Genomic DNA, 15570 nt, shown 5'->3' with positions numbered 1-15570 from the left:
GGTTCTGCTTCCTGAGGAGACTCCAAGGCATTCAGTACATTGTCACGAGGACCTCACACCTTAACTGCTTCCCGGTGTGCCCCAGTGTTTGTACCCTGTGCGAGGGGGGCACAGCCACAAGGCAAAAGGGTGGTGACTCCTGGCTGGCCCCGCCTCACAAGGGTGACCTGGCAGCAGCTGGCCATGAGGTGGGGCAGTCCTCAGTGTCCTCACCCTCATCCCTGCAGACCCATCCTTGGTGCAGGTGTTCATCTCAGTTGATTGTGACCGAGGTGTGTCCACATCTGCCTGAGGCATCCCTGCAGGGGTGGCCTGGGGTGGGGCTGGCCCCTCCTAGAGGATGTGGGGCCTCAGGGCAGACACTGCCAATTGGGCGGGAGCCCAGGAGGGAGGGAGGGCTGGTGAGTTTCTCTCGCTGGCTCCCGTGCCCATAGGCCCCTCTGCACATGTCACACCGTGGTGGCCCACATCTCTGGCCCAGGGGCCTAGAGTTCGGGCAGATGTTCCCCCGAGAACAACTCGAGGTTCTGACCCCGCTCATGGTTTCTGTTGTCCCACTGCCCTGATCCCCTGTCCACCTGCCTCCAGGAAAGAGTGGACCCCAGCAGGAGACGGGCCAGCGAGGCCTCCACTTGGAGCCGGGACCTTGTGGCCAGCCATGAAAGGGCCAGCTGGACTGTGGGGGCTGACTGCCATAGGCTGGTCAGGGGGGCACACTTAGGCCTGAGAGCAGAGGAGGCCCATCTTGACCACATCCGTCTGGGTGCCCGGGACTATCTGAGATCCAGATAGGCCTGAGGGCCTGGGAGAGGTTTGCTGGGTAGACAGCCTGGCTTGAGCCCCCAGGCGGCTCAGGCTTGCCCCATGCATTCCTGCCCTGGACGTGCCCTGTGGATACTGGTGCGTGTGGCCGGGGGCCCTGAGCAGGCCTGGACTCCCCCTCGTCCTCCTTGTCTCCTGCTGGTTTCCTGCCAGGGCCCGTCTGCCCTGTGACGAGGGCGGTGGGGGTCCTGTGGCTGCTCGTGACCCAGGACGCCTGTGGTCCTGGGGGCCCAGTGGCCACAGTGCTGTCGCAGCTGTGCTACCCTTCCCATCAGGTCTCAGGGCTTTACCTCTGCCCACCTGTGCCCTCACCCTGTTTCTGGGCATGTGTGATCTGGTGTCTGCGGGCCCAGAGCCCTGTGACTGGTGCCTGAGGGAGGTGGATGCCTGTGCTCTCCAGTGCAGTCACCACCTCAGGGACGCCCCAGGCCCTGGCCCACCTCCCGCCTTAGGCACGTCCTCCAGGCCTGGGCTGGCTGGGCCCTCTCCCTGGGCTGGGGACCACAGAGACCCCTTCCTGGGTCCGCTGTCCCTGGAGCCCCCGCCCTGGGCTGATTCCCCGACTGGGATGGTTCTCAGCAGAGGTCCTTGAGGCGTGCATTTTTCTCATTTACAACCAAATGGCAGGACGGGGTGTGAGCCAGCTCGTCCCCCTGGGACTCTGCAGATGTTGGCACCTTCCTGCTGGCCCTGGGTGTGGATCCTGCCTTCTCCTGCCTGGGCTTGGGGTCGCGGGGCAGCTCTGCTTGGCTGAGGAGACGGCTTCCCAGGCCCCTAGGGCTGCTGACTCTCTGTGGGTATGGGAGAGGTGGGGGGGTACCCATGGCTGTCCCCTGACCTCAGACCACCTGTCCCGGGAGGCTGTCCATGCCTCACCTGGCCCTTTGCTAGAAGGGTGAGGGACATTTCCCAGGATGTTTCTGTCCCTTATCTGATTGGCCCCCACTATCTCTGGGGACCTGCTGGGGGGAAGCTGCTGAGTGACTGCTCCTCTGTGTCTGGTGGGGAGAGCTGACCCCCCCGGACCCCACCCTGTGCAGAAAACCACCTGATTTTTCTTAAGTAAATCATCACGTGTGCTGAGTCTTGGACACTCGGGGTGGCTTGTTGGCCATTTCTGTATCTTATCTGCTGTGCAGGAACCACCTGGCTTGGGGCATCCCTCTGGCCTGGTTCATGACCTTGAGGCCCCTAGCACCTCCATTAGGACCTCAGCCCACACACAGTGGGTCTCCCTCTGTGGGGTGACTGAGCAGCTGGCCGCGTGCCGTGGCCGGGACTGGGCAGCTCCATGAGGGGCACTGGGCAGCACTCTGAGGACACGCCAGCTGACCTTTCAAATGATCAAGTGGTGTGTCATACAGTTAAAAATAGCCAGGTGGCTGAGAATATAAATGAGACCTGCTCCCTGCACTTTCTTCCTCCAGGCCCAGATTGAGATGCTCCCGCAGGGCCTTTGATTTCTCCCCTTTGGCATCAGCAGGGGGCTGTCCATGTTGGTTCTACTGTTTATGACACAAACTTTTTCTTTGAAAGTCCAGTGAAGTCTCTTACTTCTGTCGAACGATGGCACATAAAGGATGTGGGGGTTCCTCAGCATCAGGGACCAGAGGGTGGTTGGTCTTTGGTGGTTGGAAGGGCCTCGCAAGCAGGGCGGGTGGGGGGCACCTGGGGAGCGCCCGTGCCCCCCATGAGGCAGGGCCTGCCTCTGTCACCCACCCTCCAGGCCACGACCGCCCCCCTGCAGGAGCTGGGTTTGTGGGTACCCTCTTGCAGTGACTGCCTGACAGGGCGCCCAGAAGGAAGCTGTGGTTGTCACGTGGGAGAGAATGAGCCGTTGGCCTTGTGGTTTGCTGTCCATGTGGCTGGGCTCCAGGCCTGCAATCCCCCCCTCTGTGCTGGGGAGCCTGTATTTCAGGGGCAGGTCTGGCCTGGGCACCGCACACACCTTCACCAGGCGGCCATCTCCCCTCTGAGACCTCAGGCTTTCGGCTACCACTTCTGCTCCTCTGATTTGGTTATTGGATGTTTTCACTTTAATTTTTGACCTTTGAAAACCCGAGCTATGTAATGAGATGCAGATATTACGTGTCCAAGTGGATGAGATACACACACGTGTGACCCGCATCCTTTGTGAGGACGCAGACTGTTCCCCCTGCCCCCCTGCCTCCAGGTCCTGCACCCCCCATCCGTCCCCTCTGCCCCCCAGTCCCCACCCCAGAAGTGAACATCCTTGGCCTCAGGTGCTCTGATTTTTCTGGACTTTGGTGCTGTTCTGTGTGGAGCTACTCTGAACCCGTGTGCCGCCCTGGGCAGGTCCCTGGGTGGGTCCCTGAGGGTTCCTGGTGGGTCCCAAGCGGGTCTCTGGGTAGATCCCTGGGTGGGTCCCTGGTGGATCCCTGGCGGGTCTGTGGTCGATCCTTGGGTGGGTCCCTGGTGGGTCCTTGGAGGGTCCCTGGAGGGTCCCTGGTGGGTCCTTGGAGGGTCCCTGGAGGGCAGTGGCTGGGCCCTGGGCAGGTGTGAACCCTCCTTGTACCCCTGATGCGTCCATAGGCCTCAGCTGCTCCTGGCGCCCCCTGCGGTTCTGCTGTCCCCTTAGTTGGGCCTGCTGGTGGGCATCAGGTGTCATCTCAGGGCTGGAAGGGACGTCTTCTTGGACACTCGGGGTGGCTTGTTGGCCATTTCTGTATCTTATCTGCTGACACCCTGTTTGGTTGTGGAATTGCAGGGGTCCTGTGTGTTTGGGTGGAGTCCCATGTCAGAGGTGTCATTGGGAACCATTTCTCCGGTCTGTGGCTTGATTTTTCTTAAGTAAATCATCACGTGTGCTGAGTGAAGTGTGTTTCCATGTCATTGCCGGGATTAAATGTTAGTGTATTTGTACCTGATGTTTCATCTTATTTCCAAACTGGAGCCTTCGTGGGACACCTGGTGGTTCAGTGCTTGAGTGTCTGCCTTTGGCTCGGGGTGTGATCCCCAGGCCCTGGGATCGAGTCCCACATCGGGCTCCCCGCAGGGAGCCTACTTCTCCCTCTACCTGTGTTTCTGCCTGTCTTTCATGAATAAATAAATAAAATCTTTAAAAAAACAAACTGGAGGCTTCGTTTGCCAGGGCACTTTCTTGATTGCTACTTAAAAAAAAAATGTTTATCTATCTATTTACTTACATAGAGTATGAGTAGGGAGGGGCAGGGAGACCCTGCAGCAGATGCCCCTCAGGGCTCCATTCCATGGCCCTGAGATCATGACCTGAACCCCCCCAGAGTTGGACCTCCACTAGCGGAGCCACCCTGGTGCCTCTTGACTGTTCCTTTTTAATGAGAATCTTGCTTTTACGTATGTGTGTCAGCCTCCTGCATTCCACTGAGCACATAAACTAGATTTTTTGAAGTGCATCTGTCCCCGAATTATTTTTCTCTGGGGTCAGCTGCGGGATGGTTCTCCAGGTGTTTCTTTGCTCTGCTGGGGGTCGTGAGGCCAGGGAGGGTCTGTGGGGGCAGGGCTGGAGGGTGCAGGTGTGTGAGCTGGGGCCTGCAGATGGCCGGTTCCTGGGGTGTGGCTGGCAACAGTGGAGCCCTGTGGTTGGCTCTGAGCACTCCATGGGGGTGAGCCCACCTCTGTGGGCTGTGGCTGTGGCCCCAGGGCAGGGCGCAGGGTGGGTGCTGGAGGGGTCCGTGTGGTGAAGGGTGTTGGTGCCTCCCTTGCAGGGCGTCGCTATAGCTTTGGGTGGGCACCGCCCCATGGGGACTCCCAGCAGGGACAATGGTGTTGGTGGGTCCTAGGTAGCCATAATGTCTGGTCAGCTCAGACCCTAGAGGCCTGTGTGCTGTGCCCCCGGCACCGCTGGCCTGGCTGGGACCCTCGTTCCTGGGTCTCGTCTGCTCTGGTCGTGTGTCCTCGAAGTTGCGTGTACATGTACGTTGGAAGGGAACCGATGTGTCTCTTGCGACAGCACCCAGAATGCGGGTGTTGAGGACAGGAGGCCTTGCAGGTGTTTTAGGGGAGAATGTGCGAGTGTGGCAGTGTGGGTTCTCCAGGAGTCTCAGGCTCCCAGAGACCGTTTTGGTTTGTCCAGGTGCAGGGGCTCATCCGGGGCCACGGGGCTGCTGACTTGGAGGTCGTGAGTGTGGGAGGACCCAGCATAGGGGCCAGGGCAGACCCTTTACAACCCCAGACGCCAGGCCCCTCCCTCTGCTGTGCCCTGCATACCAGGAGCCATGAGGAAGGCAGGCAGTCCCCGCTTGGGCCCCTGGCTCTGGGAAGGCCTCAGCCTGTGTGTTTCTCCAGGACCGGAAACTCACCAAGCTGGAGAGGCAGCGGTTCAAGGAGGAGGCAGAGATGCTGAAGGGCCTGCAGCACCCCAACATCGTGCGCTTCTATGACTTCTGGGAGTCCAGCGCCAGGGGCAAGAGGTGCATCGTGCTGGTGACCGAGCTGATGACGTCAGGGACACTGAAGACGTGAGCGTGCCCCTGCCGGCTGGCCGGACCCTGGGGTGGGCCGGGTCCAGGGCGCGGGGCCTCCGTCCGCCAGGGCCTCTCGCAGGAGCGGCCCCACCTGGGGTCTGGGTGGCACATGCACGTCCTCCGGTCTTGGAAGCGACCTCCTTGCAGGAGCCGCTGGTGAGCCGCGCCCCGCCCGCAGGTACCTGAAGCGGTTCAAGGTGATGAAGCCCAAGGTGCTGCGCAGCTGGTGCCGGCAGATTCTGAAGGGGCTGCTGTTCCTGCACACCAGGACGCCCCCCATCATCCACCGGGACCTCAAGTGTGACAACATCTTCATCACGGGGCCCACTGGCTCTGTGAAGATTGGCGACCTGGGCCTGGCCACCCTCAAAAGAGCATCCTTTGCCAAGAGTGTGATCGGTAAGCCCTTGCCCCGGGGCCCCAGCTGCAGCCCTGATGGCCTGCTGGGGGGTCCCTGGCTGTGGGTCTGGTGCTGAGGCTGGTGGGTGCCCTGAGGGCAGTGGACACTCAGCAGGAAGGAAGCCCCAATGACAGTGGGACTCAGGCTCTGTGGCCAGTAAGGCTGGCACAGGCGGGAAGGTCGGTGCCCTAGGGCCTGAGGTCCACAGACGGGAGTCCCTGGGGATCTGGGCCCCGAGGAGCCCATGGGGCATGGGACCAAGGGGATTTGCTGTGGCTGCTGGTGTGCTAGCCTCTTCTTTCCGAGTGTTTGGTCCTGCTCTGAGAGGTGTCCCCCATAGCGTTTCGGGGTGAGGCCCCATCCGCAGCTTCCCTGCAGGGATAGGCTGCACTGGAGTCCTGGTGGCAGCGGGCATTGGGCTGGGGCCTCTCCGGGGCTTTGTGGAGAGAGTGCTTGGAAGGGCAGCATGCAGACAGGGTTTGAGACATCTGGGTAGTGCTGCAGGGCTGGGCCGCCCTGGGTGTGGCTGCAGAAGTCCTGTTTAGCAACTTGGGGTCAGGGGCCAGGAGGGGGCCCTCTTGCCAGTTGAAGCCATGTGTGGGGACAAAGCAGGACAGGAGGCTGATCTCAGGGTTCTGCACGCTCGTGGTTCTGATGAGCACATTTGGGGACAGAACTTGGCCTATTTGTGGCAGATGAAACCGCTGGGAATCTGGAAATGTCTCGGGCAGGGTTAGTGGGTTTGGAACATGACATCTGGGGCAGGGTGGCTGCCAGGGGTGCCTTGCAGGTCTGGTCCTTGGTCTGTGAAGTGGATGGGGCCTGGCTGGTGGAAGCATGCCTCTGAGCCGCTGGGTTTCTGAGCAGGTTTTGTAGGTCCAGCCTTGGGTGTGGGGTGCTTGGCCAAGCCCCCTGGGGTTCCCATGGCTGGTGGGATGTCAGTGTACTGGGTGCAGGCTGGATGGCCTGATGGGGGGATGTGAAGGCTGGTGTCTCCAGCAGGTGTGTCTGCCCCAAGCTCAGTACAGGGTGTGCAGCTTTGTGGGGTCCCTGATCACCTCAGCTTTCGTCTGCTGAGGCCACAGAAGCTCCAAACTCACAGAGAATAGGGGGTGATTTGCACGTCTCCCCGGGCACTGGGCACTGGGCAGCAAGGCCCCTTCCTCAGCAAAGGGCCAGCACCAAGAGGGTCCCTTGGTCAGGTGTGTGTGGGGAGGGGTCCCCATGCCTGTGAGTCAGGCTCCCAGCCCTGTGCTGCATCCTGCAGGGAGAGTTGATGCTCTGGACGCCCTGTTGGGTGCAGCTGTAGGGGTTTGTGCCTGCATTTTGGTTTGTACTTTAGATGCGGCCCACTTTGCACATTGGGTGGAGGTGTCCAAGGACCTCTCTCCCCTTGCTCTTGGGGGCCCTGTGGCCCCAGGCCCAGGGGCTCTGTGTCGGCTGACAGGAAGGGCCCGTGGGTGGATTGGGTGAGAAGGTCCCCAGCACCCAGGCGATGACCTCATCACAAGCACTGTGGCCACAGCCCCTTGATGCCGTGTGCACACACGGCCAGGGGTTATGTGCCCCTTGGGGAGTTTGTCCCCAAGAGCTGCCCTCATCCGATGGCATCACTGTGCTCTTGCTGCACTTACGTTGGCCAGGCCCTGTGGTTCAGAACCTCAAAAAGACAGAGACACTCGGACTCCTGTTCTCTGTCTCCCTTCTTTCCGTCATTTCCAATTTGGAATCCCCTAGAATTCTTCATACAGATCCATAAACCCAGAGACAGATTCCTGTTTTTGCCATTTCTCATCCAAAGTGTTAACTTGTTTTGTTAAACATATGATACGGTTTAAGTGGAAATTATGGGTAAAGGAGAGAAAGTTGGACTCTCATGTAACCATCCGTGTCCCTGAGAGCCACAGGCAGCGCAGTACATCACATCATGTGCTCCTTCACATGGAGTCTCTGCTATTCTGCACCTGCTTGTTGAAGAAATGGGAAGATTTTGAAGGCTTTGAGGTGGAGGAAGCCCAGAAGGCGGAGACGTGACAGTGTTGCTGAGATTGACGTTCCCGACATCTCCCTTTGCTTTGCGTTCGGCTGGACCTATTTTAATAAGAGGGTTTTGTGAGTTTTAAAGCAGAAGTTTGTTACAGAAAATTAAAAAAAAAAAAAGCCAAGACCAGAGAAACTAAAGGAAGAATCAGCGGGAATCCCCTGCCCTGCCTCCCCATCATCCTGGGTCTGTGCTTGCCGCTGTGTGGAGACGAGGTCATTGTGCACTAACAACCGAACGCTTGGTTTTACTCAATCTGTTGAAAAATGCAGAGTAAGCAATGTTTTGAAACAGCCCGTGTTTGGGCACCTGAGCACTAAGCGGGCACCTTGTCCCTGCTGCCCAACATGCGCCCTCGTGTGCCTCTGGGGACATCTGGGGCCCTCCTAGGATTTTGCAATTTGGTAGCTCTGTGGGGACCATGGTTTTTTGTCTGTAGTGGTTGTCCAGCCCGAGGCCAGGAGATGTGTGCTGCTCTGTGGTTGACACCCCGGTGTGGGGCGCACAGATGCCTTGGGGCGTACCGGGCTCCAAGCTGTGGGGGCTCCTAATGATGTGAGCGGATCCGACCCGGGATCAGGAGGGTCTGGGTATGTGTGTAGGACCCCCAGGGTGCAGAGCACTCTTGTGTGAACCTCAGGTTCCAGGACTGACCCTGACTCTAGCCCTGACCCTACCCTAGCCCTGACTCTGACCCTAACCCTGACCCTTACCCTGACCCTAGCTCGATGCTGACCCTGGCCCTGACCTTGACCTTAGCTCTGACCCTGACCCTGGCCCTGACCACTGACCCTGCATCTGCTGCTCCCGGGCACAGGTACACCTGAATTCATGGCACCCGAGATGTACGAGGAGCATTACGATGAGTCCGTGGACGTCTATGCCTTCGGAATGTGCATGCTGGAGATGGCCACCTCGGAGTACCCCTACTCAGAGTGCCAGAACGCCGCCCAGATCTACCGGAAGGTCACCTGTGTGAGTACCCCGGCCACTCAAAGGGCCGCTCTTTGTGAAACGCTTTGTGGGAGCAGGGGAAGGATGCCGTCACAGGGGAAACTGAGGCTGCCTAACTCAGTGCCGTGGCTGCAGCGGTGGTGTGGGTGCAGGGGGCCTCGCAGACCTTTGGGGTTTCTCTGGGAGGCGCCCCCGCTGCCTGCCCGCAGAGCCCCTTCTCTGGCCACCCCTGGGCCACTGGTTTCCTGTGTCCTGGTGTGTCCCCAGGCCAGCCGGTAATCGGGTGGCTTCGGCTCTGCAAACACATCTCTCCGTCCTCCCTCTGTGGCTGTTCTACCTGGTGAGGCTGACTTTTCTGGGCACCAGGCCCCATGGTCCCTGAGTCCAGGCTGCCTTGCCCCTGCCTGGTGCCCCTTCACTTTTGCAGATGTACGAGGAGGAGCATGGTCCTTGGTGCCCTGGGGCACCTGCCCTTGCCCCGCCCTCCCCCTGCATTCCCCGCAGGTGTAGCTCGTTTCTCTCTTCCAATCTTAGTTGCTTGTTTGAAGGCCTCCCGTGCTGCTCAGGGTGGGAGGTGGGGGGACAGGGCTTTGGCTGGTGGCCCTTGTCAAAGATGCATAGGTAGGTGTGCGGGCCCCGCCGTGATGCTGGCTGGACAGGACGGGCTTGACAGCTGTGGGCAGTGGTCCTCCATGGGGAGGGGTCACCGAGGAGGTTTGGGCCTCCTTCCCGGGCCTTGGAGGGGTGCAGGGGAGCAGCCCACCAACCCTGCTCTGCATGCGGGCGTGCACGGGGCTGTGGTCCGTCTGCTGGGCTGGGGAGACAGGATGGGTTCCCCTGGGGTGCTCCTCAGCCGCCATGGCTCCCCTGTCAGCCCCGGGAAACGGAGCTCAGGCCAGGGCTCCTGAGTGGGCCCAGGTCAGCTTGGGTCCTGCTCCCTGAGGAACGCAGAGGGGGAGGCGTGTGTTCCCTGATCCTTGGCGTGGTTTGTGGTCATGCCCTGTGGGTCCACTGGTCCAGCTGCCGCCCCTGACTCCAGGGCCCTCAGGGATTCTGTGTCTCTGCTGCCAGCTACCCGGCTCCTTGCCTCTGAGCCTGGGGACAGTAGCCCCTTGGAAACAGCACCTGTTCCTCACCTGCTTGGGGGGCCCCAGGCCCTCAGAGGTGTGAGTGGACACAGTAATTGTGGTGGTAGTTGGCCACACCACCTGCCTCCCGCAGGGACCCAGGCCCCTTCAACCTCCTTTCCTGGTGGCTTCAGGAAAGGCCAGGGCTTTGCATCTCCAAGGGGAACCCCTTGGCTGTGCCTGGAGCCCAGCATCCCTGTCTATTGCTGCAGACTCTGCCGCGTAACACAACCCCCATCGGTTATGAGCCAGGGGCCAGGGGGCCAAGGGTGCAACAGGCCCCACCTGGGTAGCAGGAGCCACTGGAGGTCCTGCACTCCTGTGGCCGCCCCTGGGCTGGAGGCCGCTCCTGACCTCTCACCCTGTGGGGGAGCATACATGTCCTATGCTTTACATCAGAGTCTTATTGGAAGACCTGATGGGTCAGGCCCTCAGTGAGTTTAAAATGGTTAAAAATCAGTGGTCCCTGCCTGCAGCCCTGTGCCATGCAGCTCAGTCCCAGGTCCTCCCGCAGGCCCCTTTGCCTGCCGGGCTGCACCAGCTCCTGCTCCCCCACGCCATGGCCGTCGCCGGCTGAGCTGTGCCATCCCACAGGCACCTGCTGTGTCTGTGGTCAGTGTGGGTGCTTCTGAAGGCCGCCCGGCTGCAGAACTCCGTGCTTGGACCTGCAGCCACCAGGCCTTGGAAGTCAGCCCTGCCCGTGGCCACAGCAGGGCCAGCGCAGTGACCACACCACGCCCTGGGCACCCTCGAGGGAGGGCATGGTCAGCAAGGCCGCTGTCCTGCCTGTCGCAGCTGCACTGTGTGCAAGTGCTATTGTCCACTGAGAGCCAGGCCGGGCTCTTCCCCAGGCCCCACTGCTCCCAACAGCCCCTCCTGGGGATTCCGGAGGACCTGGGTCCCCAGCCAGCTCGTGCCTCTCCTGCCTTCCCCCTGTCGGGTTAGTGCCCGCTGGGCAGGAAACAAGGCCCTGATGGGACACTGCTTGTCTGGTCTTACAGGGTATCAAGCCTGCTAGTTTTGAGAAGGTGCATGATCCTGAGATCAAGGAGATTATTGGGGAGTGCATCTGCAAGAACAAGGAGGAAAGGTGAGTCGTGGGGTGCTGGGCCTGGGTGACATCTCCACCACGACCCACACATGCTGGAGACAGGCTGCTGCTTCAGGCCAGATCTCGCCTCTACTGCTTGGAGTCTACGCCCCTGCTTGGGGGCCACCTTGGGGCCTCCCCGCTCTGCTGGCTGCTTCTCACCTACCCGGCCTGGAGCAGGGGCACCCCTAAGCCCTTAGCCTGCCCCCGTCACCTCCAGGCTGTGGATCCCTACACCAGAGCCCACCTCAGGTTAGACCCTGGGGCTGCCCCAGCCACCCAGCCTCCTCAGCTGGCCCTCCAGAACGCTGCCCTCCCCTCTCCATTCCTCCCCCCTCCTTCCCCCTTCTCCTTCCTCCCTCTCCATTTCTCCTCTCACCTCTCTTCCTCCTCCCCCTTCTCCCCTCCCCCTCCCTTCCTCCTCTCCCCTCCCTTCCTTCTCTCCCTTCCTTCTTCCCCCCTCCCTTTTCCCCCCTCCCCCCCTCCCTCTGGCCTTCCCCCCTCCTCCCCACTCCCTCCCTCCTCCTGCCTTCCTCCTCCCCTGCCAGCCCCTCCCCCTCCCTCTCTCCTCCTCCCTCCCCCCCCCTCTTCTCCCCACCTCCCTGTGCCCTCCCCACCCTGAGAACCCAGCATATGGCCACTCTGTCCCTGTCCTCAGCCTCCATGAGGCCACTATCATCTCACGCAGGCGCCCTGTTCTCATCCTTGGGCACTCTCCTGCCCCCTGCAGGTTATCATGTTTTATTCTTTTAGAGAAAGTAACTAAGAAACCCTGAGCTGTATTTCCCCTCAGAGAAGTACAGAAAGCCATGTGGAGCTAGAGAATCCTCTGCACAGACCCCGCAGGACTGGCAGGGGCTGTGACCTCTGCTCTCCCCAGGGCTCAGGGCCCCCCTTTCCTGTGTGCTCCGTGGTCCTGGGCTATAGACGCCACCCGTAGTTAGGGCAGGGCTGACAGATGGGACTTCAGGAGGAGTCCAGGACCACGATGGATGGCCGGCTGGATCGGGAACCAAGGGCTTGTCTGGGGCTGGGGAATGGTTTCCATGACAACACCCAGCAGCTGTGCCCCCCTGCCATGCCCCAGCCCGAGGAGCCCCTGGAAACCCCTGGAAGGCACGAGAGTTCCCTGTGTCTGGGAGCCAGGACCCCCACGGCCTGGTGCTGAGCAGTGGGAGGAGGGTACCGCCTCCCCCGCGGCCCCGGGAGCTCGGTGGTGCCTCTGCAGGCCTGCACCCCGGGGAGCAAACTGCTGTCCTTGAGGACAGAGCTGCCTGCAGGGTGTAGTTGGGGAACTTCCTAGAAGGAGCCAGGCACGGTGTCTGGGGCCCTGCCAGCAGGCATGCCCTCAGTCCCCCACCCCCTGTCGGCTGGCCCTCCTCAGGTACGAGATCAAGGACCTGCTCAGCCACGCCTTCTTTGCGGAGGACACAGGCGTGAGGGTGGAGCTGGCAGAGGAGGACCACGGCAGGAAATCTACCATTGCCCTGCGGCTCTGGGTAGAGGACCCCAAGAAGCTGAAGGGGAAGCCCAAGGATAATGGGGCCATCGAGTTCACCTTTGACCTGGAGAAGGAGACGCCTGACGGTGTGGCGCAGGAGATGGTAACGGGGCGCTCGCTCATGGATGGGGTGGTGGGGACGGTGGGTGTGGGGGTGTGCCTGCGGAGGTGTGGTCACCGATTCCAGGGAGGACTGAACAGGGTGCGGCCCCACGGTGAGTGGGCGGATGCCACTCGGGGGTCACATGGGCCTGGGAAGGACAGTGCAGGTGGCCCCGCTGCACGGACGCTGGCACTGTGGTGAGGGCTCCCATGGAGCGGCCGTGGGGGACCCAGGATGTGGGTGACTGAGCCTTTGCTCTGACCTCTCACTTGGCTGCTGAGGCACCGTGTCCAGGAGCAGGGGTGGAGGGAGAGAGCTGATGTCAGCAAGGTGCTGATTTTTGCGGTGGAAAAGTGAGCACAAGTAAAAATTGGCACACTCGCTGCCGGAGAGGCTGGCTCCTCTTACCGACTGTAGCTCGTTTTGGAAACCTGGTTCCTTACAGCCAGGCACCTGGCCCCAGAGGCTGGACGGAGTCCACGCCGTCCTCGAGCCCCTGCTTAGATGAGGAAATGGGCCAGCTGTACCACGGAAGGTGCGGGTGGTGGGCTGGGCTCGGTGTGGGGGGCGGAGGGCACCTGGGACCGCGGCAGGTGAGGGTCCTGGGATCTTGATGTGGGGCTGCGTCAGGGCAGTGCTGACTGAGTGGGGCTGCATGGTTGGGCCCCTGCTGGCCTTGGACAGGGTCCTGTGCCCCTTTGGGCTCCTGCACAAGTGCTGTGGCATCCATTGTGGCTGGAGCCCTGGCCAGGACCACCCCACCTTCCCAGTTGCCGGTCACATCCCCGGACCCAGAGACGGGACAGCGCTCCTGTCGGGTCCCTGCTGGCTGAGCCTTCCCTGTGGGCGGATCGTAGCTTCCCTGTCCCTCACTGCCCAGGCATGGCAGACGCCAGGTCCTTCCTCGGGACGGGGCCCTCCCACTCTCGGGGCTTCTGTAGCAGAACCCAGGCCTCTCCTGGGCCATGTCTGGGTGGAGCGCTGATCCGAGGAGCCCACCGGCTGCAGCGTTCTAGGGCTCAGTGCCTTCGGCCGCCCCGCCCTGGGCGACCGCTTTCACTGGTCACACCTGCTTCTTGCAAAGTCGGGGTGGCACCAGCGCGATCCCAGCCCCAGTGTCATCACCTAAAACCACCTCCCAGCAGGTGGCTCCCGGGACGCAGGGGCCAGATGAAGGGCGTGGGGGGCTGAGAGCAGGGCAGGTGCTGTGGTGGCCTGGGCTGGCTTTGACCTAGAGGCAACCCCTTGTGAGGACCCTGGAGACTGGCAACCCTTCCCAGGGTCCACATGTCTGTGCCAGCCCTCCTGCCTTGGCCGTAGCTGCCGTGTCAGTGCGGCAGAGAATGGGTTCCCCTCTCTGGGAAAAAATAGAAGAAACACCTAGGAGAGGATCACCAATGGGGTGATGGCAAGGATGGAGACGGAGGAAATCTGGGCCATGGGCAGAAAATAGAAGCAGCGGGCGGGCATGTGTGTGGGGAGTCTTCCTTCCTCTGGTCGTGGCAGCAGACGGACAGCACTGACCTTGGGCGTGGCCCCCCGCATCCTGGCCACTCACGCTGCCACTCAGACTGGCCACTCACACTGCCCGGGAGGCCGCACACTGGGACATCTGTGGGATTTCAATGCGGCTCATCTGCCCAGTGGGGTGGTTTTCTGAAATGGGATTTTGACCTCACCCATCATGAACTCACAGAAAAGTTGCAGATTTGTGACAAAGAATCCTTAGATGTCACCCTTAGAGATGACATCCAGGCCATGCCACACCTCCCTGCATGTGCCTACATCTTTGGCAACAGAGCAGCTTTCCTCCTCGGCCACCTCACTGCCTGTGGTCCTTGGCGGGAGGCAATGCCTGCACAACAGCAGCTCCTCAGGGCGGCGTCTGCCTCGCCATCCTACCACGTGTGAGCGTGTCCACGAGAGCACTTGGCAGGGGCTGAGTCCTCACCACAGCCGCCCCCCGAGGACATGCCCTGTGATTGTGTGGTCGAGGGGTGTCTGCCAGCCGTCTCCGCGTATAGTGACGATTAAGGACACAAAGTTGTGTCTTGAAACCATGTAAATACCCATTTTCACCAAACTTTCCGTTTATTTGGATGTCTGTGGACTCACGGTTTTGTTGGTGAGTCGTCTGTGGCCACATGATGCATTGCCCAGACTCAGCACTCATGGTTGCACACCATCCTTGTGGTCAGGAGCCTGCGGGTGGCCTCGTGGGCCCTGCTCATTCTGGGTTGTCCCTGCAGCGTGGCTGGGTGTTAGCCGGGCCTGCCCGGGGCTGAGGGTCGTTTGGTGTCCCTGCTTCTCACCTGGCTGCTGGCAGGAGACTCGGTTTCCAGCCGGTGGGTTGTTCCTCAGGGGCCACTCATAGCAGCTTCCTGTGAGCCAGGGATCCCGGGCGGGGGGTGGTGGTGTGGTGTGTAGGGAGGGACAGAGGCTGCACACACAAGGCATCCTGTGACCTCACACCAGCAGCGTGCATGCTGCTTGGATCATCATGGTGACACCATGTAGTTCAATGCCCGGTGTCTGTGTTTGCCCCGTGGCCCTGGCTCCTGTGCCCTCCTGCACGTGCCCTTGTTCTCTCAGCCTGTCCTGGCTTCAGGCACAGTGAGGTGTCGAGGTCCCTTGTTCTTCTCCTGACACCGTGTTACCTGGGGGGCCCATACACTTACGCTGGCCAGGGTGCCATGCTGGGCCTGCCCAGTGTTCTGTACAATCACACATGTGCTGTGCCACATGCACACGTCTGCATCTGTGTGCACTTGTGTCTATTGTGTGTCAAAAGCCGTGAGCTCACACGGTTTCTGACAAGCGCCAAAAGGTTTGTGTTTTTTGCCTTTCCCCATGAGGCTGTCACAGTGACTGTGGACACTGGCCACTGCCGTGCCGTGGTTTGTCGTTCATGTTCTCCGGGAGAGCCTGGGCTTCTGCTCACATGCTCTCCAGTGCTGTCCTGGGTCCAGAATTTTCTGGGCATGGGTGCCAACCCTCTTGGTCTCAGGTTACATGGTGCCCCCTTCCCTCCGTGCCTTCTCAACGAATGCCCAGGGTGCACCTGGC

General features: G+C 60.9%; 1 protein-coding gene across 4 annotated transcripts in view; it reads left to right on the top strand.

The window, feature by feature from the left end:
* Window positions 1-15570, top strand: part of WNK2 (WNK lysine deficient protein kinase 2) — a 100409-nt gene that overhangs the window by 20161 nt on the left and 64678 nt on the right. For all 4 annotated transcript variants that reach the window (XM_041743984.1, XM_041743983.1, XM_041743982.1 and 1 more), the window contains exons 3-7: window positions 5110-5282; window positions 5467-5687; window positions 8547-8704; window positions 10812-10900; window positions 12285-12504. In XM_041743984.1, coding sequence (XP_041599918.1) covers window positions 5110-5282; window positions 5467-5687; window positions 8547-8704; window positions 10812-10900; window positions 12285-12504 — 861 coding nt within the window. The remainder of the gene's footprint in view (window positions 1-5109; window positions 5283-5466; window positions 5688-8546; window positions 8705-10811; window positions 10901-12284; window positions 12505-15570) is intronic.

The sequence above is a fragment of the Vulpes lagopus genome, chromosome 2 (genome assembly GCF_018345385.1).
Source record: "Vulpes lagopus strain Blue_001 chromosome 2, ASM1834538v1, whole genome shotgun sequence".
Lineage (NCBI taxonomy): Eukaryota > Metazoa > Chordata > Mammalia > Carnivora > Canidae > Vulpes > Vulpes lagopus.
Note: the sequence above shows the minus strand (reverse complement) of the source record. Positions and strands in the feature narration are given on the sequence as shown.